Genomic DNA, 24,305 nt, shown 5'->3' on the forward strand with positions numbered 1-24,305 from the left:
TAAATACATTCACGCCTGTGTTTAGGAACGGTCTGAAAGTTGATTATCTTTGTCACTGTCCACCACTTTCAACACACACCTCTACTCCTAACCTAATGTGTAGGCTTTAGGGCTGCTAGACTAAGTAATTGCAGTATTTTCAGAAAAACCCATGCAATCACAAGTGGAACAAGCAAAATCTGAAAAACCTTGAGTCAAATCCATTACTTGTTGTTGGTATTGTCTTTCACAAACACTTGATTGTGCTGTAACACAGAACCTGACAAAACGTACTTATTTCATCTGACAAAACAAGGTCTATTTGAAAGCATCACTGATATTCAGACCAACATCACTATTCAAGTGAATATCTGAGCAAGCTTTGCAGGAATTCTTGACACACACCATTTGTTCTGGCATTGCACTTTGCATCAGGCTTCTGGGAAGCAGCTGGCCCCGATCCTCACATAGTGTTCTCTTAATGCCAGTGTGCATAAAAAGCAAAATCAGTTTCTGTGCTCCGTCTCTTTTGAAACCTTCCATTAATAATCAATAGTAAGTGCTGGGAATCTTGAATCCAGCGCAGTGGGAGAGGATAGAGTGTTACTAAAGATTGTCTATGTGTTGTATGTACATGAGTGCATCAATATTTTTACCCTCACCTTGACTTTTTTGGTTGTAAAAGGAGGTATGCATCTACAAGAGGAGTTCATTCTTATCAATGACTTTACTAGTATTATTGATATTTTCTAAGTTATCAACTGGTCAAATAAGCATTAAATTAGGTTATCTTGAGTGGCTGATTCAACTTAAAGATATTTAGCTGATGTTTAAACAGACACGTTTTCATTTTCTCAAAAAGAGCATGAGAAAGTGTGGAAATCAAGTTTGTTTACTGTTAAAGTAACCCAGAGCTGCCTTAAACAATCATTAAAGACCAAGAAAGCTTGGTCTCTCTCTCTCTCTCTCTCTCTCTCACTTTTAAAAACAAAAGGACTAAAATATAAAACAAATATTTATTATTTAATTCGCTCAGTTAGTGCTGTATATTCAGTCCATGCACATTTGTTCTTGCTGCTGCTGTTTTTTTTCTAAATGCACATCTTTGCACCGTATCTTGGATTATTTTTATTCATTATATTTTGCATATATTTTTAAATCTCTCTACTGTTAGTTTACACCGTGGCTCAGAGAGAAAGGTTTTTTTTTTTCCATTTTTCTGTATGTCCACCACATGTTGAAAAATTGACAATAAAGATGACTTTGACTTCACCACTGAGTTTCTCTCTCATTCTTATTCATCTTTCGTCTTCACACTCCACCAACTGGCAGCACACAAAGATCCAGTAAGGGGGCGTTACCAACCAGAAACACGTCACCCTGTTTATACAGCCCTGACGCAGACTAACCAGCTGTGGTGCGAGCCGCGGCTCTGGTTTTAGTCACCACAAATTAGAGATGCAACTTTGTGACTTAAACTATGCCCATCTTTTAAAAGGTAACTAATGTTTATTAAACACAATAACTGTTGACTGATCTCTAGCCTCGTACTTTGGATTATATATTTTCAAAGCCAATTTATTTTTCCCTTTTCACATGAATTTTGCATTATTATTGTAGTATCATATTTATCTTAATTGAAATAAACAATGAATGGTATATTTATGTAATTTCTTGGAAATCCAACTGCCTTTTTTCCTTTATTTGCAAATTTCAAATAAAGTTTATGAATTAAACAATTAACCCAAAAAGCATAATGGCATTACACTGTACTTTCACAAATTAACTTAAATTATGGCCACAGAAACCTATAGAAATACAAAGCTGCGATTCCTAGTGGCATAATAATTTTGTTTTCTGTGTCATTAAATATAGTGAACATGATTCCACACGTTGTCCCTCAGAAACGTAGCTTACTTTATGCTAATGTTGGTGTCACCATTTGAACAATTTAATGCCTGGAGATAAAAAGATTAGTTCAACCCGTGCGGATATTCAAGCATAATATGAATTAATGATGGCCACTTATTATTTCTTTCTTTTGAAAAAAAAAAAAGACACTTCACACTCCATGCTTCCTCGAAAAGATGACGATACACCCACATCTGAAATTGGACACCTCAGTGGATGCACAACAGGGCTTATAACACATCCTTTTGTGCTAGAAGGCTTTAGATAATTTGCTTTCAACTGTGGAGCCAAAAGAAAATGTTCAACAAATAACATGTTTCCTATTAAAGGAAGTACAGTAGGTGGATTATTTTATCAAAATAATGCAGTTAGAACACGAAGAAGATGCAACGTGCAATTGCCTTGTAATGTGTTGACAATAAAAATGCAAATGTGTAAAGATGCAGGTTATTTAATGCAAAAAGAGCCAGAGCTTCAACCATTGATCTTCTTTCCAATGAATCTCAGTGTACCATAAATATTGATCACACAGGATGTCAGACCTTTCTTTAAAGCCATTAAATGAACACACTTCCCCTTAAACGGGAAGCATAATAATGATACCACTGCTCTGTTAGGGTTCTTTAACCCTTATAGGGTTACAGTGTTTCAGTTAATAAATATTAGGTTATTAGATTTAATGACTAAAATTGATTCATGTAATCAACCTTTTCTGATTACTATCAGTATTAACACATTTAATTTATGCAATGCTTTTCTTTATCAAAAAATAATCTACACAACAGTCATACTAGTGGAGGTAAGACACAAATATACCCAAAGCTGCTCTACCATAATGTGATAAAAGTGTGACAGGCATCAGCACCAATAAACCTCCATCAATTGTCTGTATCTGCTTCTTTGTGTATTCAGTCATATTCAAGCCTTGAGGGAATTTCAGCAACACCTTTCAACTTAACATGCTTGTGGGAGGAAGAAGGAATTTATGAAAATGGTAAATAAACGTAATCTATAAAGCTCATTAATTACTGTTAAAGGTTAAGAAAGCGGGCTTGTAATTGGAGGGTCACAGGTTCCTAGGCCAAGGGTCACCAACCATTCTGAAACTGATCAAATCAACCTGTTACATTGTTTATCAACGAAGGTGTTTCAAATTAAAAGTCCGCTTTATCAATTTCTAGAATTTCAATGACATTTACAAGCGTTGGGAAAACTCCATGTTCTGTGGTTTCTAGACGGTCCAAAAATAATGACATCACGGTCCAGTCCGCCTCCTTTGCTTCAGACTGCCTTCATTCACGGACAATGCGCGATTTACGCACGGTGGGCGTTTCAGTAGCCTGGACCGGAGAATACACACAGGAGAGAGGCGCGTAACTGCAGGCGCGTAAAAAAACGCTTAAGTCCAGACCAGAGAACAGGCGCCCGCCCATTGGGCCCTATTTTTTGCTCTGTCGGTTCTTCCACAGCATTCAACAATGGTTTTTTGTGGTTTGTATATTTCGTTTTGCACATTAATGGTTTACGTCATCGCCGATACATCTTGTGTTTAGTCTGCGCCAGGAGCATTCATCTTCATAGCGCACCTGAATTCCGTTAGAGTCATAACAAAACAATCGCTCTCAGATTTGCCTGCTTGATCCACTCTAGACTTCATCTGCATACTTACACTGCCCCAAACAAGGCAGACTGTCTATACAAACGATTCCTTGAGTGTTTTAACTGCTCTTGGATTCTTCGGTCTCTGAACACACCCTAAAATGTAATTTGTAGAGGCTAATACGCACACACACACACACAAACACTAGAGGAGTTGATGCAAGGACAATGTATATAACAACTTGGAGCATCATGTAAAGGAAACAAAACGAACCACAATCGCACATGTAGCTTTGCATGTATTAGCTTTGCATGTACCAGCTTTATTAATTATTCAATCAAGTAATCAATGTCAGGTGATGAAAGAAAGCAATAGAGTGCCCAGGTTGTTGGAAACACTAACAGTAAAGTTCCACGTCGACAGACTGTTCATGTTCAAGTATTTTCTCCAAAGCATCAAATACTAACAAACAAAATCTTGCCAAGATAAGACAAGAAAATATAAACTTATGTCTGTCCTGAAACAGTGGCTGCTGAGCACTAGCTCAAAGAGAAAAATGACTTTCAGTCTGTCTCCATCTGAGAACAGATGTGGTGGTCTATGGAATTAGTCTGTAACAACAAAGTCAACAAGTTACTTTAATGCTTTAACATGAAACATCAACAACCATTCAGTCTACATACAGTATGCCCATTTTTTTGGAGACCATCTCCATCTTGTTTTACTGCTAATTTACAATCATACCCTAAAAGAGAGGAAGGGAACAGCTTCGGAAGGTTGAAGAAGACAAAGAGTGAGGCGTCATAGAGCAATAGATCTCTTTTATATGAGAATAACACTCAGTGCCACATGGGAACGACAGCATTCTGGAGGGTAGGTAATGGGTTTTTTTCCCCTGAGGTGGGCCAAGTGTAAATTACATCCAGTTTGGCCTCTGCTCATTCAAGACCCAAACCCACTCGTACCCATCTCTTACTAGTCCCTTTCCTCCTACATGCTGAGAACCATTCCTAGCCTCTCAAAAATACATACTGTTTCACAAAGTACAGTCTGCCAACATAGGATATGTAATAAATCATTTTGCTAAAATAAAAAAGTAATAAAACTTTCTGGCTCCAGCAGCAGATCTCTAACTCGCTCTATAACCATGTGCTTAGGGAGCCTCTTCAAGATTTTGCATAAAGAGAGGAGAAGTGGCATTATAAGCATACAACCCTCCAGATCCACTCAAATGAAACTGAGTGTGCTACAACAGACTGGATAAAAAGCAGGGCAAGGCAGAGAAACTTCTGGCAAACCGTGTTTCACGGGCTGTCAGCACAGGATACAGTGTTGCTTGGTCAAACTGTTTCTCATCAGCCTCCTGATGAGCTGTGAAGCCCTGCCTGTCGTTCTGGCCTGTAGTATAGACCTCCTGAGATGGAGTGAGGACAGAGCTGAGCCTGAGAAGATGGAAATGTTTAAGATATTACTTTTCTCTCTAAGGCACACCTTTTGTTGACCCTTGGATTGGTGGTGGTGTGCATTTTTGGGTAATATTGTCATTTTACAACCTTGAGCTAAGTTAAAAGATAGGGCGACCGTTTCTCAGTGGTAGAGTGGGTCATCCATTAACCAAAGGGTTGGGGGTTCTATCCAAGTTATTGTCCTTGTGTCCTTGGACAAGGCATTCTAGAGTAGAGTAACTTATTGATCCCGCAGTGGATAAATAGGTATGAATTGTGCATTAATGTTGGTGGTGGTCAGAGGAGCAGTAGGTGTTCTATGGCAGCCAAACTTCTGTCAGTATACCCCAGGGCAACTGTGGCTACAATGTAGCTGACCACCACCCGTATGATTGAAGTGATTGACTGGCGTCAATGAATAATGGTTTCTGTAAACCAATATAACACAAATAATTATCCATTCTTTGAATTGTTGCTTCAAATTGTTAATTCATAATACAAATGTGTAAAAGAAAAAAAGCTTATTCTTTAAACATGTTTCCTCAAATGTCTGAGGCCTTTTAGAAAAAGTGCAGTACATGAATATGTTATTCACAAGTTGTTGTTTATTTTCTGTATTTTTGAAAAACAACCATTACCATATTACTGGCGCTGGGGAAGTATAAAATTTGGTAACAGGCCATAAAGTTGTAAAGCAAGTATAAAAAATGAGTGCACACTTCCAGTTTTCATCTGAGAGCACACAATGTCGCTGCTATATGTTTTAAACTGCAGCTAATGCACATTTTCAGATTTAGAGGTGGAGCTTGCAGGGTTGGGTTAAAGAGAGGAGTTGAAAAGTTTGATCGCCACAGGCAGGAATTAATTCCTGTGGAGTTCTGTTGCGCACCGTGGTGGGAGCCTGGTGCTGAAGGTGCTCCTGTGGCTGACCAGCACGTCCTGGAGTGGGTGGGACGCATTGACCAAGATATACTTTAATTTGGTCAGCGTGCTCCTCTCTGTCACCACTGTCAGAGAGTTCAGTCCTTGTGGATCAGTCTGTTTAGTCAGATGGCGTCTGTGACCCTCAGTCCGTTCCCCCAACAAAACACAGTACAGAGGGTCGCACACTTCACCACAGACTCATAAAACATCCTGAACAATTTTCTGCAGATGTTGAAGGACCTCAGCCATCTCAGAAAATAGAGACGGCTCTGGCCCTTCCTGTAGAGGGAGTCAGTATTCTTCCCCAGTACATGGACTAAACCCTCACCTACACCTCTGGGGCAACCGTGGCTCAGGTTATCAAGAGTTTGGGGGTTCGATCCCAGTCTATACCTGTCTATGTGTCGTAGTGTCTTTGGGCAAGATACTGAACCCTAGGTTGCTCCCAGTGGTGAACTAGTGCCTTGCATGGCAGCTCACTCCCATTGGTGTGTAAATGCGAGTGTGAATGGGTGAATGAGCTGATGTTGTAAAGCGCCTTGAGACTACTTCAGTGTCGAGATAAAGCGCTATATAAATCAAGTACATTTACCATTTACATGTTTTGGAACAATATTACACATTCCCACGCTATTTTAATGCGATCTTAAAATGGGTGGCTGAATACCAAATGAAGCAAACTAACAGACATGTCCAATCTTGTGCAACATAATCTTGTGGGATTTCAGCCTGACATCCCATTGCACAGTTAAAGCATAGAAAAATAATGGATGACAATAGTTGCACTATATTGAATGGCGCCTTGGTAAATTACTGAATTGTATTCTTTAAAAAAGACATCACGAAAACTGGAAAGGAGTTGGCTTTCAAGAAAGTTCTCCATAAAGCCAAGACTTCCAATTACTAATAAATAAAAACAATACAAGGAATGTGACTTGGTGGATGGTGCAAAGAAACCAAAACAATGGATGTTAATCATAAACCTTTGGGGGCTCCGATCCCCTATCTTAATGAAACTTGCGTGACTGGATTCTCAGTTTTCCAGGAGAAACTAGTGAACTGTGAGAAACAGCCACAGTGATCTAAACGCTGCTAATGTTAGCATTAGCAACAGCCTGCCAGCCCTGGAACCGGTTGGCAGGCTGAATCCCAAATGCATTGTCCACTGTGTCCTATCTTCTCTCTTCAGCCAGACATTTGTATTGGCTCTCTCTTTATCTGCATCCCCTATTCCTCTCTATTTATTTAAAGCAAATGAGCTGCAGTTATCATGTGTGGCACTTTGGGGATAAAAGGGGCGGTGGATGCTGTTGGAACAAGATGAGATGCATCTCCTGCTGCCTAATAACAGCAGAATTATTTAAAACAGAAGAAGCATTGGTGACAGCAGAATAATTCTACCTCTATATTTAGACGGAGTGATGCATCTGACCATTACAACTCATGTGGAAATCACAGGGGAAACGTCAACACATCATGGCTGAGATTAATCTTGCGTGTTGCATCGGGCTATGCCAAAAGGAACATGATTGGGGAGAGGATATTATTAAAACTATAGCTGTCAAAATGAATGTTATCGTGTTAATTCATTATTGTAGTGGACACGAGTACACTACACAAATAGATGGAATGCAAAGAGTGAAGGAATGACTCAAGATCCTGTTATTAGCCCGATAACCTGTTGTGCTAATTCACGTCTCATTCGTGTCGACTTCTACAATGACCACAGATACATGATGTTTTTTAATTCGGAAATAATTATTCGGAATTAAAGTATTCTCTTTCGTATTTACATGGAAATAGTCATTCCGAATTGAGGTTTACATGGAAAACATTTATTTGCTGTTATTCAATTCTGCTTTAGGCCTGGGGGTTGGCAGGAGTTCTGATTGGACAGAGGCCGAACGAATGACGTATCACGTCTACCGAAAAAAACATTTTGGCTACAACAAAGAAGACCACATAATCAATACTATTTACACTTTTATTTTGATTGAAGTTTTTAGGCAGCAGTTCGACAATAGCATACTGTTTCACTTTGGTCAGCCAAGCAGGAGAAGGGAGATAGAGTAACGGAGAAGTAACATTACCCAGCGTCGTAGTAGAGGCCCTTAACGTCCTCGCTCCTGCCCCGTCGTGTTTCTCCCTCTCCAGTGTTCCCTCTGCATGTATTTTTAGTTTTGTGTTTTTTTTTAACAATACACATGGACTGGTACATGCAAATATACTCCAGCGCTCTGCAACACTCCAACTTGAGACACAAGTACAGCGTTATTGACACTGACTTAGCTAAATGCATGCTCTGCTGTTAGCTGGTTAAAAACACAAAGATCATGCTTGATCATGTTATGATTATACATTTTTGCTCACACCTCTAGGGGTTTCTAGTTTTGCAGTGACCAAGCAGTGGATAATGACTTGGTTTAGCTCAAGTTTAGATTTCAATTGAGAAAAAAAATTCGCTGTAAAATAAATATTAATTTAAAAGAAGTACATACATAAGGTACATTTATATTGCAACAACAATTAATCTCGATTAACTCAGAAAAATCATGTATTTATATATTTCATAACAGAGCACACCATTTCAACTGAGCTTCACTGCAGTTATTCCACAAGACAATTTTATTATTAATAATAATAATAATAATAATAATAATACATTTCATTTAAAAGCGCTTTTTAAGACACAAAGACATTTTACAAGTTTAAACAACAATAGCAAAAATGGTGATTAAAACTTAAATAAGTTGATTTTATAGAATACACACTAGTCAAGTCTCCTTGTTCAACCTTTGCACACATGGACTATTTTTAAGCTCCACTGCCACTAGAGCTCTATCCAGGAATTTAATCTGCACTTCCTCACTTACGGAAAAAAAAAATAAAAAATAACCTGACTCCTGGGCTTGCTTTCAGTCTGCAAAATGCCAACATTATTCCTTCACTGGATCTTGTGCCTGCAAATTGCATTAATTAGCCAGCACTAAATTAGTTTGTTTTAATTCAATTTTCCTTGTATTGCTTGGCTAAGCATATATGACACGACTGCAAACTAAATTGCAATCAACCAACGCCTCAAGGTACCACTGAGGAAGACATAATGGTGGTTTCTTCTAAATCATTGTTGTATATGGTGTTTTTGACAGGGTAAAAGTAGTAAGCCTTAAAGAAGTTGGTAAAACATGTCACTAATTGGAATAAATAGATTAACATGTGAAATGATGTCACCAGTGAGTATTTTCTTATAAGTAAATGACTTGAGAAAACAAATGAAAAAACATTTTGAAAAAAAAGGCGCAATAGGGACATGAAAGTAGGCGTCTAACCTTCAGTTAACAAGTGAATAGTTCTAACTAGGGGGGGGGGGGGGCACCCTGTCTAACCAAGCAGAGGTGAATTTAAAAAACACGCATAACAGCGTTAAGCATTGCGGACACTGTCAAGATGCTAACTGGGCCCCTCATTCCAATAAGTGCGTTGTTCAACCGCACCAGGTCTGAAACCAAAAGATACGCTTTAAATGTAGCTGTATACAGCGGTATTAGTGGCACGCTCTGGTGACATTGGAACTTTTTACCTTTCTGCAGTCATCCAGGGGTCACAGGTGACATTGTTGGTATGCATACCCAAACTGCGCATGCGTGAAGGTAACATTTAGTGCTTTCAGCACCGCTCTGGTGGTCAGAAGGGATGTAATAGAACAGCAATTCAGCATTCTCCAGAGTAGGACGATGGAAAGTCAATGGAGTAGTTCTATGTCCGGATACTGTAGGTCTGGAACTTTGTCCTATTGTACGGCTGACTTGACACATGTAAAAAGTATGACGGGTGCATTACATGGGTCGGTTATGTTTAATCTATCATCACCATCTCTACCCCAATCTAATGAGAAGACAACGTGCTGCCTTACAATTGAGGTGTATTATGTTCTTTTTTTATTGTGCTTATTAAAGATTTATACTCTTTTTGAAAAAAATAATTGACTCTAGCCAAAATCATGAATGTCCTTATATGTATGTAATAATACCATGATGTTTTCCACAAGAATTTGGGAGTGTTCATGGTAATGTTGGAACAACATTATATTCTAGACTCTGGCTCTACTAATTCCATCTTTGTGTCATAAATGTTAAGGCTCTGGACATGCAAAGTTTACACTAAACTGATGTGTAGCTCTGCTAGGAGAAGACAATGTTCATTCAGCCTGTGTATTCGAGACCTATAAGGGAGATCTTTAGTGTGGAGATGATTCTGTAAACAAGATACCAGATGTACAGTATGACGTGTATTCTTTGAGTTTATATACATCAGGGGTGGCCAATCCTGGTCCTCAAGAGCCACTATCCAGCATGTTTTAGATGTTTCCCTCTTCCAACACACCTGAATGAAATGACCAGGATCATTATCAGGCTTTTGCAGACCTTTATGGTGAGTTAATCATTTGAATCAGGTGTGTTGGAAGAGGGAAACATCTAAAACATGCTGGATAGTGGCTCTTGAGGACCAGGACTGGCCACCCCTGATATACACTGTATCTGCCGTTACCAGACATACTTATATTTTGACCCCAGCAAACTCTCATCAGGCTCGGTCTCTGACCGTCCTGTTCTTTTTGACTCTAAATGTATTAATAAACTCCCTATTATATGCAACTCAGAAGTTGTGAAGACCTTTTTTCACACCATCTCTTGCCACCATCACGCACTCTACAAGAAACCACACAACCTCTTTGTCTAGTCTTGCTCCTTGTTTTCTCTGCGTGTGTATTATTGCTGTTTTTTTAATATACCACTGTTACAGCCAGCTCTAGGATGTTATCTCAGAAGGCTTGAGGGGCTGAACCACAAATGACGCCAAAACAAAAAGTTATTAAAAGTAGAAACAGAACAAAACAAAAGGGACTGGAGACCCTGGCCAAACTAAACAAAAGTATGGAGGACACTGGGCCAACCCTATACAGGGTCTACATACACACAAAAACAGGACTACCAGAAATCTCCAGCCCAAACTATAATGACAAATTTACAAATTGTCAATTGGGGAGTTGAAGAAACTCTCCCCACATGTCCGCTGCTGGTCTAATGCTGCGCCTCCTTTCTTCTGGTCCTCTTCACCTGATTATTGATGTTAATCAGGTGTGTTAGGTGAGAGGGAGGAAGGGCAGGCTGAGAGGCAAGGAGGCACCAGCTGTAACAGCCACTCTTTGCACTACTAACTACCCCTCTGGGATTGATCAAGTTGTTTTTTTCTGATTCTGACTCAAGTAAGCACTGACGACGACGGGCTGTGATGGGCAACTATCAAGTATCCACACACGTGGTGCGTCAGGTAAGATCATTTGTACGCTGCACAGGCATCTGACCTTCTATTGTTTGGCTTGACAGCTAGCAGCCGGGTGTATCACTGTGCCCCTTTAATGGTGGATAAACCACAGTGATTAGTTAGTTGTGTCGATTTCTGGGTCGGTTATGTTCTCACTGCAAACAAACCGCTACAGATGTCGAATGGAAGCGAGTCGAGACCACTTCCTATAGGCGATATCGGATCGCTCGTTTTATATATCGCTACAGAGAGCGATTGCTGTGTTGACATATGTCCAAACAAATCGATCTTTGGAGAAAACGCTCTCTGTGTTGGAACAAACAGGCAGTTTGAATACACCCCTAGACATTTATACAAAATGGTCAATGTGAGTTAAAGAACAAACTGAGTTTCAACCTTCCCTCAAGGAGAATAATTAATTCATGATCAGCCATAACACGGCAGGTGGATTATGATCTAATGACAGGATGCAAGAACATTCAAACCAGCAAAACTCTGAGACTTACTGGGAAGTAGAGAAGCAATGCTCCACAAAGGATGGCCTCCAGCAGGGTGAGGCCTGATGCTCTGATGCTCTGCAAAATAAAAAAAAATAAAAAAAAAACACTTAATATAAGCATATATTTTGGTTGGTAATGTCACACATACTTCAAAACTGTTATGCATTTAAATATTTGTTATAATTGAATACAGGTCAAGAACACCAACAGAACCTAATGTAGATTCTAATACTACTGAGAAAAAGATGTAAACACTGATAGTGATAGCAACTTTTCTGTATTGCTTACCTTATTCCTTCGGAAATGGTAAATCAGAACCATGCTGATGAAGACAATCAGCATGCAGAGACACTGGAAAGAGATTACGGCCAAGCGTAGACCACTGTCCTCCCGTGCCACACAGGGGGTGTCGTCCTTGCAATAGACACACCCCTGCTGACAGGGGAGGCAGTTGTTTGAAGAGCCTTCATCAGCATTCGGACCGCTTTCCATAGCTTTTCTCTTTTTTCCAGTCCCTGTCAAAGAAAAGGCATGTGAGAAGATCTTCAATTGGAAAAAAAAAAACTGAAACCAAGCCTACTGTAACACCAATTAGAAAACATATGAAACTTCTGGTGAAACTGTGAAATACATTTATTATCTGAATACTCATTCATTGCAGTTCCTTTTATCAAATTTAAACAGTTTGATGATAAATTGCCTTTACTCAGTTATTGGTTTACATCTTTAAGTAATATTTATTTTTCTGCTTTGACCTAAGAAGTGATATAAACCTTATATAGAATGATACATTATAATGTGTATGATATAACAATAAAAAACTAAGAAAGAAATGCTAGATTTGTATTTTAATGGTAAGTAAAGCGATAAAGATACTAAAAACCGACCACATAGAGACACCGACTGTTTTAGGTTTACACGTTATTGCATTTTTCCCTGGATTTTTTGAGTGCATATAGATGCTTATCTTTCTCCGACCTTTACAAGGAGTCATCGACATTATGTCAACACCAAAGAGAATCTGTATGTGTGAACATGAAAAGTCAACAGTGCTGAACCTCTTTCAGTCCCTGGCATATCATACAAGGCCGATCACTGCAGCCGTCTCCTTAAAATAGAACACAAAAACCCTCCACCATTGTAAGATGAGTGATGGAGGATGATTTCCTTTTTTCTGAAGATGGGATTTAGACAGTGCTTAATTTGTAAATCATCAGGTCCCGGAACACACGCCGGGTGTTGTTTCGGCAGTAAGTCAGAGACAAAAATGTCAGAATACATTTTTTTTTAAAGTGGCTTTTGCCAACTCATTGAACCAATAATATCACGAAAACACAAACAACCAATTAACCTAAATGTTTAATAAAAGAATGATGAATCAGCGTTAAAGAAGCACGGACAATCGTCCATTACGGAGCGCATCTGTCACTCATTCTGAGTGACAGCTGTCAAATCAGCCACGTTTCAGAACCAAGGACAGCGCCAAATCAGTACTAATTTAGCCACAAAGGACATTAAACTTTCAGAACACAAAAACCTACAAAACATTTACAAAATTTTACACCGATAAGGCCATAACACAGCAGAAAATGAAAATAAAACATGTGCTTATACCTTTCATTTGTCAAAACAGCCAAAAAACAGCCATGGAGCCCTTTGTATCCTCCTGCATTTGCTTCTACACTAACTGCTGCTGTGCTGCTGCTCTTTTCCACGACTTCCACAAAAACAACCTTTAGCTCAGGCTTAGCTTCACTTATTGTCTTAAAAAAGCTCTTTGAATCCAACTGCCTTTTTTAAGCCATTTTCTACCGTCTTCCAAGCTAACAGAGAAACTTTTTTTGCGCAAAATCATACTTTAGGGGGCGTGGCCTGACTTTCCCCTCTCTTCCTCACTCGCGCTCCGTTTTTACATTCAATTTTGTGTTTACAATGACATTTCCAGTAAATAAAAGACACAGCTGACCAAATGTAATTTTATTACATTTATATATATATATATATATATATATACACATTTAATAAAAACACCTAAAAGCAAATGAGGTGCTTAAAAAAAAAATATTAAGAAATCGAGGTGCTGGATCCAATCAAATACTCTAAGTGCTGGTCAAAATCTGGGAGGTGTCGGATCTTGCTCCGGGAGTATCTGGCAAAAATTAATCTCTGGAGTTAGATTAATATGGATTAAGAAATATCTATTGAGTTTTGTATCTAAACTGACCTTACGTTCTCTGTCGGCTCATTTCTAGATAACGTGATGTCACTGACAAAAAACTGCTAGTTGACTAACTCCTAAAGAAATCTAATGCTAGATGATAACTGACGCTCAAAGTGAAACGTGACGGTGTCATAAAAGTAATAGTTTCACTTTTTGTGCGTGCCACCACAATTCATTTAGCAGTTTATTTTGTGCTGCTGGGGATAACTTCCAAACTCATGTATTTCGAATAGTAGTGATTTCATCCAATGACTACTTAATTTAACAGTTAATTTAGGGTTATGGTTTGGGTAAGGGGTATGGTTAAGGAGATTAATCCTATTAAAACTAGGAATGGGAATTTAGTGATTCCGATTCTATTATCGATGCTGCTTATCAATTCGATTCCTTATCGATTCTCATTGGGTGAGGGAATTAAAATGAATTTGTTTGCTTTGACTCTTATTACTATTATCTTTGTCCCTTTAATTTCCTGCAGGGATATCAGCTCTCTTTGAGTCCACCAGGTATAGACTGTTTTCACTGGATAATAATATATACAAAAGCGCTATATAAAATTGATGAATTATTATTATTATTATTATTATTATTATTACAACAAATTACACATTTTGGCTACAAACACTTGAAAATATTTACAGTGCTCCTTTTGAACGTGAACAACTTGATTGAAAACTAATTCAGACATAAAACAAATAATTATTCTGTAAAAAAGAACATATAAACCAAAAGTACAGCTGCACTTATTGTTATGTGTTTAAATGGTGAAGCTTTAGTTTAGCCTTTGTTTACATTTCTATAAATGGACCTTCAGAGACGCCATCCCCGTTGTTAGATGTGACGTCATCAGCCATGTGTGTGAACATGTTAGAGAGCAAACTAAAGACAACGATCAGTACCAGTCCGACTCCCATGTCTGAATACTTGTGATGGTGACAGAAATTGGTGACGAGGTGTGTGTTCTTGTGGAAGTTCGTTGTTTTCGGAAGAAAGGTCAGTGAAAGTTTTCTTCCGAAAACAACGAACTTCCACAAGAACACACACCTCGTCACCAAGGTCAGTGAAAGCCCATGAACCGCCACCTTAACGTGGTGGAGGGGTTTGAGTACCCGAATGATCCTGGGAGCTATGTTGTCGGGGGCTTAATGTCCCTGGTAGGGTCTCCCAAGGCAAACAGGTCCCAGGTGACGGGTCCGACTAAGAGCGGTTCAATAGCCATATATGTACATTAAACAACAAAGGCAGTTCACGTCGCCCGGATTGGCGCTACCGGGGCCCCACCTTGGAGCCAGGCCCGGGGTTGGGGCTCGAGTGCGAGCGCATGGTGGCCGGGGCTTTGCCCACGGGCCCCGGCCGGGCAGAGCCCGAAAGGACGACGTGGGCCCGCCCTCCCGTAGGCCCACCACCCGCAGGAGGGATCATATGAGGCCGGTGCAATGTGGATCGGGCAGTCGTCCAGGGCGGGGGCCTTGGCGATCTGATCCCCGGCTACAGAAGCTAGTGTTAGGGACGTGGAATGTCACCTCTCTGGCGGGGAAGGAGCCTGAGCTTGTGTACGAGGTGGAGAAGTTTGGACTAGATATAGTCGGTCTCACCTCGACACATAACAAGGGCTCTGGAACCAGCCTTCTCGACAGGGGTTGGACTCTCTTCTACTCTGGAGTCGCCCCCCGACTTAGTGCCTGTACGTTGGAGTTTACCCCGGTAGACGAGAGGGTAGCCTCCCTCTGCCTTCGGGTGGGGGGACGGATTATGACTGTTGTTTGTGCCTATGGGCCAAACAGCAGCTCAGAGTATCCACCCTTCTTGGATTCCTTAGAGCGAGTACTGGAGAGTGCTCCTTCTGGGGATTTCCTCGTTCTGCTGGGGGACTTCAACGCTCACGTTGGCAGCGACAGTGGGACCTGGAGGGGCGTGATTGGGAGGAACGGCCCCCCTGATCGGAACCCGAGCGGTGTTTTGTTGTTGGACTTCTGTGCTCGTCACAGATTGTCCATAACAAACACCATGTTCAAGCATAAGGGTGTCCATACGTGCACTTGGCACCAGGACACCCTAGGTCGCAGTTCGATGATAGACTTCGTAGTCATGTCATCATACTTGCGGCCGCATGTCTTGGACACTCGGGTAAAGAGAGGGGCGGAGCTGTCAACTGATCACCACCTGGTGGTGAGTTGGCTCCGATGGCGGGGGAGGATGCCGGTTAGACCTGACAGACCCAAACGTATAGTGAGGGTCTGCTGGGAACGCCTGGCAGAGTCTCCCGTCAGAAGGAGCTTCAACTCCCACCTCCGGGAAAACTTCAACCATGTCTCAGAGGAGGCGGGGGACATTGAGTCCGAGTGGGCCATGTTCCGTGCCTCTGTTGCTGAGGCGGCTGATCGGTGCTGTGGCCGCAAGGTAGTCGGTGCCCGTCGTGGCGGCAATACCCGAACCCCTTGGTGGACACCGGGGGTCAGGGATGCCGTCAAGCTGAAGAAGGAGTCCTACCGGGCCTTTGTGGCCTGTGGGACTCCGGAGGCAGCAGACAGGTAGCCAAGCGGAGTGCAGCCACGGCGGTCGCCGAGGCAAAAGCCCGGACATGGGAGGAGTTTGGTGAGGCCATGGAGAACGACTTCCGGACGGCTTCGAAGAGATTCTGGACCACTATCCGGCGTCTCAGGAGGGGGAAGCAGTGCACCGTCAACACTATGTATGGTGCGGATGGTGCGCTGCTGACCTCGACTCGAGACGTTGTGGATCGGTGGGGGGAATACTTCGAAGACCTCCTCAATCCCACCGACACCCCTTCCAATCAGGAAGCAGGGCCCAGGAACCCGAGAGTGGGCTCTCCTATCTCTGGGGCTGAGGTTGCCGAGGTGGTTAAAAAGCTCCTCGGTGGCAGGGCTCCGGGGGTGGATGAGATCCGCCCGGAGTTCCTCAAGGCCCTGGATGTTGTGGGGCTGTCATGGCTGACACGACTCTGCAACATCGCGGGCAGTGCCTCTGGATTGGCAGACCGGGGGGAGTATGGGGTATCAAACCTCCTGATAGGAGCTGTTCGTTCTCTGTATGACCGGAGTCAGAGTCTGGTCTGCATTGCCGGCATTAAGTCGAAATCGTTTCCGGTGAGGGTTGGACTCCGCCAGGGCTGCCCTTTGTCACCGATTCTGTTCATAACTTTTATGGACAGAATTTCTAGGCGCAGTCAGGGCGGGTCCGGTTCGGGGGCCTCAGTATTGCATCACTGCTTTTTGCAGATGATGTGGTCCTGTTGGCTCCAACATACCGTGACCTTCAACTCTCACTGGATCGGTTCGCAGCCGAGTGTGAAGCGGCCGGAATGAGAATCAGCACCTCCAAATCCGAGTCCATGGTTCTCGACCGGAAAAAGGTGGAGTGCCTTCTCCGGGTTGGAGATGAGGTTCTGCCCCAGGTGGAGGAGTTCAAGTACCTCGGGGTCTTGTTCACGAGTGAGGGAGGCGTTCAGGGGACATCCTAATTAGGTGCCCGCCTCCCTAGTGAGGCGTTCAGGGCACGTCCCTCCGGAAGGAGGCCCCGGGGAAGACCCAGGACACGCTGGAGAGACTATGTCTCTCGGCTGGCCTGGGAACGTCTCGGGGTCCCCCCGGAAGAGCTGGAGGAAGTGGCCGGGGAAAGGGAAGTCTGGGCCTCCCTACTGAGGATGCTGCCCCCGCGACCCGGAAACGGCTAAGTGGGAGAAGATGGATGGATGGATGGAGGTCAGTGAAAGTGTACAGAACCCGGAAGTGACTAGCAGCGACGCTACAAACACACGGAGGACAGCACAGCTGCAAGGGGAGGAGGTGGATTCTCCGCGGTGGACAGCAAACAACTATATGGTGGAAGGAGCTTCACTTGGTGCTAGCATAAACACAATATACAGGACCTGGAGGAGTTTATCGATACGCATTTGCGACGTAAGAGGAACCGATATGCAAAATTTAAATACAAGCAAACAAACGATTCCTAGGAATTGGATTACTGGGAACCGGTTCTCAGAAAGAACTGGTTTTTGATTCTCATCCCTTATTAAAACACATTGCTTTGCAGTTCACTCCAGGCAGCACAACGCAATACTTTGCAGCGCAGCACAAATAGAAATCATGTCAAAATATTGGTTCATGAAAACCAAAATTCATTTTCATGATAGTTTGACAAACTCCATGACACTGGGCTGAAGATGCCAACCAACATTTGTTATTTTTTGTTTTTTTTTGGGGGGGGGAACTACTATCTTAGTGATTTGTAGGGATTTAGATTTCCAAAATAAAATTCCCATATTTTTCAAAGCTATGACTTTGCTATTTCCTGATCCCTTCAAAAGGACAACTCTCTGTAGAAATGAGTTCTAACACTTGGCTCACTCTCAATGGTTTGGCTGCAGCTAAATTTGAGGAACCGTTAGAGGACGCTTAGTTACAAGATTTTTTTCCTCATAATTATATGCAAAACACAGATAATATTCCATGGGAAACAAAGAAAAGTAAGCACCACAGGCCCGTGCTGGATCGAAGGGTCAAGGATTTCCCCATGTGGATTACTAGACTTGTTATTGGCATCTGACATGAGACAGACTACAACACCACACTCACAGGGTTTTCCCTGTGTATTTTTACTGCTCACACTGAGTTTACACACAAAGTGAATCAATGTGTTACTTTTCTGAGTTAAAAATATGTTTCAAAGGAATCTTAAGTGACACAAACATAGAGGATAAGATTTTAGGTGGAGGGAAAACAACATAGATAAGTGTAGGGGAGAGGAAAAAAGAGGGATGCAAGGTACTGTATAAAACCACCAGAGTTCTGTGTCTGCCAAAGCTTTTTTTAATTAACTTATGCCAGACAGAATCAACTGCAGAAAAAAATCTACCATTAAAAAGATATTTCCCATATTGAGCTACATTAGCCACCCAAGGTAGTGAGGCCATTTTAATTTCCAATGAGGGCAGATACAGGTCCTGCAAATTGCTGACAGTGCTTGGTATAAAGTGCTATGTTTTGGCCGAGTCAGAATTAATATAAGGAAGCCTCATTGGCATAATTTGCTGAAAAAACACAAGTCAAAAACTACTATTCATTAAATTCTAATACTGATTTACAGTCTGTCAAAGTCACAGAGTACTTTATCTGGAGTTAATGCAATAAAATTCAAATAAAACAAGAATTAGAAGAATTAAAGCATATATACAATTTGGGCACAATGCCTGATGTGGTATGTAAAATTCCATCCATCCATCCATCCTTCCTTCCATCGTCTGACCCATTTGTTCTTTTCCATATACAGTATGCTCGGAGAGATGGAAGGCAGACCCCATTTTTAATTCGCTCACCCCCCACCACCCATCTTGATACCCCGATGATGATCTCCATGGCCACTGTAAAGGACCAGTGGTGAGATTGTACATCCTGCCATGATGCTTATCTCTATGCAAGCACCCGACACAAACTACCTAAAGATGCAAAGAAACTGCCAACTACCTGGGAGGATGTTGGTACCCTGACACATACAGACCTGAATTAGTTTAAGTAAGGGTGTATTTGCCAATGACGGGGCAGTAGAAAATATAGCACACTGGCATAAGACTTACTTGCAAACCCGTTGACAGCTACTCGGTTAGGGTGGTAGAATCCTGTCTTGCAATGGCACTTGTACTTGTCCAAAACAAACCCATGACCCTGGATCGGCAAACACTGTGAAAGGAAAAACACAAACACTGAGGATGATGACTGCATGGAAAAAGGGTTCACCAGGCTATAATACGAAAGGCTTATTAACACAAATAAATATATTTACTGACAAAGATGTCCAACAGTGGACAATTATTTCTCTCTAGCTTCTTAAACTCAAAATTAAATTATTGAGCCCTCTTCCATTTTATTAAGAGTCAGATAGGAGACAGGATGGTGAGGAAGTCATGGAAGGCTGAAGGTTGACTTAGTCCACTGTTATAAGCTTTATAAAAGCCCCAGTAAAAGAAGTATAGGGCAGGATTTGTGGAAAAAAATGTAAACATTTGTTTTAAGTCTTTTAATTCAAATAGGTGATAAAACAAGGAATGAGGCCACACACAGCTCCCTATTGCGTTGAACAGGTTCTGTGCTACGTTATGTACTGCAATTCGTGGTTCAAATTTCCCACGCAGTCCTGCAGACGTGAGGTCAAATGACACTGAATATATGTCGTTGACGGCTTAAGACTGGAAGAAGAGAAGAGCGGTGAATCTTGCAGTAAACAGTCATGTGAACTGTGAGTAAATAGATAAACATGTCAGAATATCAGCCCTGCTATGAGGAAGAGTAGGAAAAACTTTAGAATCAGAATCTGAACCAGAAATGTTTTTAATGGCCATGTACAGTTTTAAGGACAGTATAAGGAATTTGTCTTGGTAGTTGGCGCACAAAACAAACAAAAAAAAATAAAAAAAACAAAGAACAACCCAGCAACAATAATAATAATAATAATGATAAATATAAAGGATGAGGGATAAATAAAGGATAGATAGAGAATAAAGGATAACATAAAAAACATAACATCACGGTGAGGGGGAAGGGAACAGGGGGAAGAGGGGAGTCAGGGTAGGACAATTGAAGGGGCGGGGAAAAGTCGACTAATTTAAGCTAAGAGTGAAATGTGATGTTACAGTTGTGACGCAGCACCCAGCGTAAGTATAATGATGGTGGCCGTAAACAGAGGGAGGGGGTGAGTGCTTGTACCTAAAACTGGCGTTTGGGATCATCATGTCTAAGGTTAAGCCCAATACGAGCTTATCCCACAGCGCAAGGCATGCCACTGGGCCAAGAGCCCCAAGCCACCACCCCCCATGACCGGGCAGCCCCCACAGAGACCCTATGCCGAGAGGTGGCAACCACCAACCACACTCGCCAAGGATAGCCCCATGAAACCAAGGACCCAGTGCACCATTGCCATTGCCCCAACCCCCCAGTCAGAGGGGATCTCGGCGTGAAAATAATCAATAAATAATTTATTTTACTGATTACAAAAGAAACTAACTTCTCTATATAAAATTGGAATGAATCAAAAAAAAAAAAAACAACACTTGGATGTTTGGGATAAAGAAGGAGATTTGTTTCCTCATTTCCTTGCTGTCTTAATTCACACAATGCAAGCATTCATAAGCATAAATATTAATGACTAATTAACGCACTATCCAGAAGAGCAGCACGGTTCCAACAGACACTTAACACAATGTCAAGTCAATCTCAATTTTTTGTGCTGTTCCTGACTTGAGGCAACTGCTCTTTATTGGATGGGGATTCCTGGACTTCACCCAATGAACCAGACCTTCAATTACTTTTCCTTTTTTTTTTTTATTTAACCTAATTTCTGTGGGTCGGGACATCAGTTCAGGTGAAAAACCTCAAAAAGAAAATACACAGTACAAAACCAATTAGACAACCATTTGTGAATTGAAATCAAATTTAGCTTTTTACCCTTTTAATCTTACCCAACATATTAATTTATTGGTATTTTAACATCTTTGTCTGGTATCCATTTGCCCAGTTTTAACAAAGAACCAAACCAAATCAAATATTTATTCATCCTTAACTAAATTCTTTAACAAAATCAGATTGTTAAAGTAAGTTAACTTAGTACTTTTAACTCTGGTATTTTTAAACCACAGCATTTTTAACAATGTAAAACATTTTTTACTTATTTAACCAAATATTTGTAACCATTGTTATGGCAATTTTTATATTCATCATAATATCGTCAAATGTATGTTCATGTGTACAATTTGTCATGTTTTAATACATGATGACTCCATTACTCTTTGCACTTTTGAACAGCTGAGTCATGTTAGATTAAACAGTACACATCGTATTGTACTCAGTGCAACACAGAGTCTCTGCTGAAGGCCAAAACTCAAACTCACATGCAGATATACACGAACGCACACACTATCAAGATAGATGAGTGGTGCCCAATCTTCCTCATAATATACACGTCTTCATCATCCTCAAATGTTTCCACTGTTGGGCATATGACTCCCTCCTTCTCCTTACCTCAGGGTGGAACTTTTCTGTTATCTGTATAAAAGCTTAAGCTGTGAAACTGTTAGTTAGAGTGGGTCTTGCCTTTTTGCTCTGCCACGATCCTTTTGCCTTTCATTCTTTCAGGATGGAAGCTTCTTTTTTACTCCTTTTTATTTTATTTTATAATAAATCTTTTTTATAAAATCATCAATGCCTCGCCTGGACTCCATCATTCAACCAGAGCAATAAATCATGTCTCCAAATGAGGTCAACGGCAAATTTGCCGTGACACCATTGTATCTTAGCTTATCTCTGCAGTTAACATGGCACTGGAAATAAACATGATAACCCTTTAAATTAAACAAGCATCAAACTCAATAATAATCCTTGCATTTGCCAGTAACCAGTAAACAATTTGCTAAACTTTACAAATAAATTAAGAAGAAAAAAAATGCATTCAACTTAATTTTTTCAATGCCAAACAATGTCAATCTGTTTCCTGTCTATTTTAAATGAATTGTCCAACTAACAGAAGTTTTTTATGCTTGTGGTTATGTAGGTGCTTACCAGCTGCCCATCCATTCATAATAAGAGTTTTTGCACAAAGTTCAGTCCCAGCTGAGGGAACAGAACTTTCTTCTCCGAGGCATGCACTGCCATTGTCTCAGTGCTCCCACAGTGGCTGGTTTGTGATTAAAAGAATCAGGTGTGCACACTCACATGTGGGAGGGGCTTCCACAAGGCCCCTCCCTTGCTTAGCAGGAGGGTGAAAGGCAGCTCACAGGCAGTTTGACAGAACACACAATGTGAAGTGTTAGTAATCTGACTGAGGGGCCTGCAGGCAAAGCCAGAAGCAGAATCCGAAACAGTGTTTCTTAACCTTACTAGATACATGACATTCGTACAAGGCAACGTGGGTAAATCATATGGATAGAATGGGACTAGGATAACTTATCATAACATTTTAAAGTACATGAAATTGACTTGGTAATGCTATTTTTTATCATAATCAACAGTAATGCTGGTGTTAGGTGAAATTTAACAAGGATAAGTAGTTATTTAAGACAGGCAAAAGTATAAGCTCCGTACAATAGAACTGGCAGTTATTTTCGAATTTCAAGATCAAACAGACTCTTATATCTTATTCAACAGTGGGAACATTTGATCAAAAACCAAAGATGAAGGATTAACAACTTTTATTTATAAAGCCCTTTAAAACACTGAAGGTGACCAAAGTGCTTTACAGTAAAATCAGACAAGAATTCTGTAAACAACAATAAAATATGCAACAACAATCAAATGAAACCAACTGAAAGATAAAAAAGATAAAATGTTAACACATTGCTGAGTATTAAAAGCCAGTTTGAATAAATATGAATTAAACCGGGCTTTAAAAATGCCAAAGTCAGTGATGGTGCGTGAGTCATGGGGCAGCTTGTTCCAGAGTCTGGGTCCAGGCCCGATCACCCCAGTGTTTGTAGTTGGCTCTTGGGACTTCCATCAGGAGCTGGTTTGTGGACCTTAGGACCCTATTAGAGCTGCAGACAGATGAGGAAGGGCAAGGCCATTGAGAGCTTTAAAAACAAAAAGCTAAATTTTAAAATCAATACTGGGAGCCAGTGGAGGGAAAAAAGAACTAGGGTGATGTGTTGACATCTGGGTGTTTGTTAAAAAACGCGCTGCCGCATTTTGCACCAATTGGAGGCAGCTGAGGGATGACTGGGAAACACCAACATGAAGTGCATTGCAATAGTCTATTCGTGAACTGACAAAAGCATGACAAGGCATTTCAAGGTCAGTGCGACTTAAAAGAGGCTTTACTTTGGTTAAAAGACGTAGTTTATGAAAACTTGCTCTGACCATGCCGTTGATCTGCTTATGAAATTTAAAACTGATATCGAAAAACACCTCGACATTCTTCATCGACAGTTTAAACTTTGAAGACAAGGAGTCCACAAGAACATTGTCTCCAAATAAAATGTACATCGTTTTATCTTCATTCAAATGAAGGAAGTTTTTCCTCAGCCACGACTTAATGTCTGCAATACAGTCTGTTAGGGCTTGAAGAGCACCTCTTTTGTTTGGAAACACTAGTAAGTAAAGCTGCAAATCATCAGCATAACAGTAAAATGCTAAATTGTGTCCAGCTATGATTGACCCCAGTGGCAACATAAAAAGTGGAAAAAAACAGAGGACCCAAAATGGAGCCCTGGTGCACTCCACAAAACAAAGAGGCAACAGAGGAGGACAGATCATCGATCATTACAGAAAAAGTCCTATTGGTCAGGTAGGACTCACAGCACTTGAGTGAAGTACCACGGATGCCGACATAATTATTTAAGTGAGACGATAGGATTGAATTATCCACTGTATCAAATGCCGCTGTTAAGTCTAGCAGTA

At 41.0% G+C, this 24,305-nt stretch overlaps 1 protein-coding gene across 2 annotated transcripts in view; it reads right to left on the reverse strand.

The window, feature by feature from the left end:
- Nucleotides 1-24,305, reverse strand: part of gpr158a (G protein-coupled receptor 158a) — a 68,122-nt gene that overhangs the window by 16,233 nt on the left and 27,584 nt on the right. For both annotated transcript variants that reach the window (XM_028434489.1, XM_028434488.1), the window contains exons 3-5: nt 19,499-19,601; nt 11,973-12,199; nt 11,691-11,759 (exon numbers count right to left, since the gene is read on the reverse strand). In XM_028434489.1, coding sequence (XP_028290290.1) covers nt 11,691-11,759; nt 11,973-12,199; nt 19,499-19,601 — 399 coding nt within the window. The remainder of the gene's footprint in view (nt 1-11,690; nt 11,760-11,972; nt 12,200-19,498; nt 19,602-24,305) is intronic.

This window comes from Gouania willdenowi, chromosome 20, assembly GCF_900634775.1.
Source record: "Gouania willdenowi chromosome 20, fGouWil2.1, whole genome shotgun sequence".
NCBI lineage: Eukaryota > Metazoa > Chordata > Actinopteri > Blenniiformes > Gobiesocidae > Gouania > Gouania willdenowi.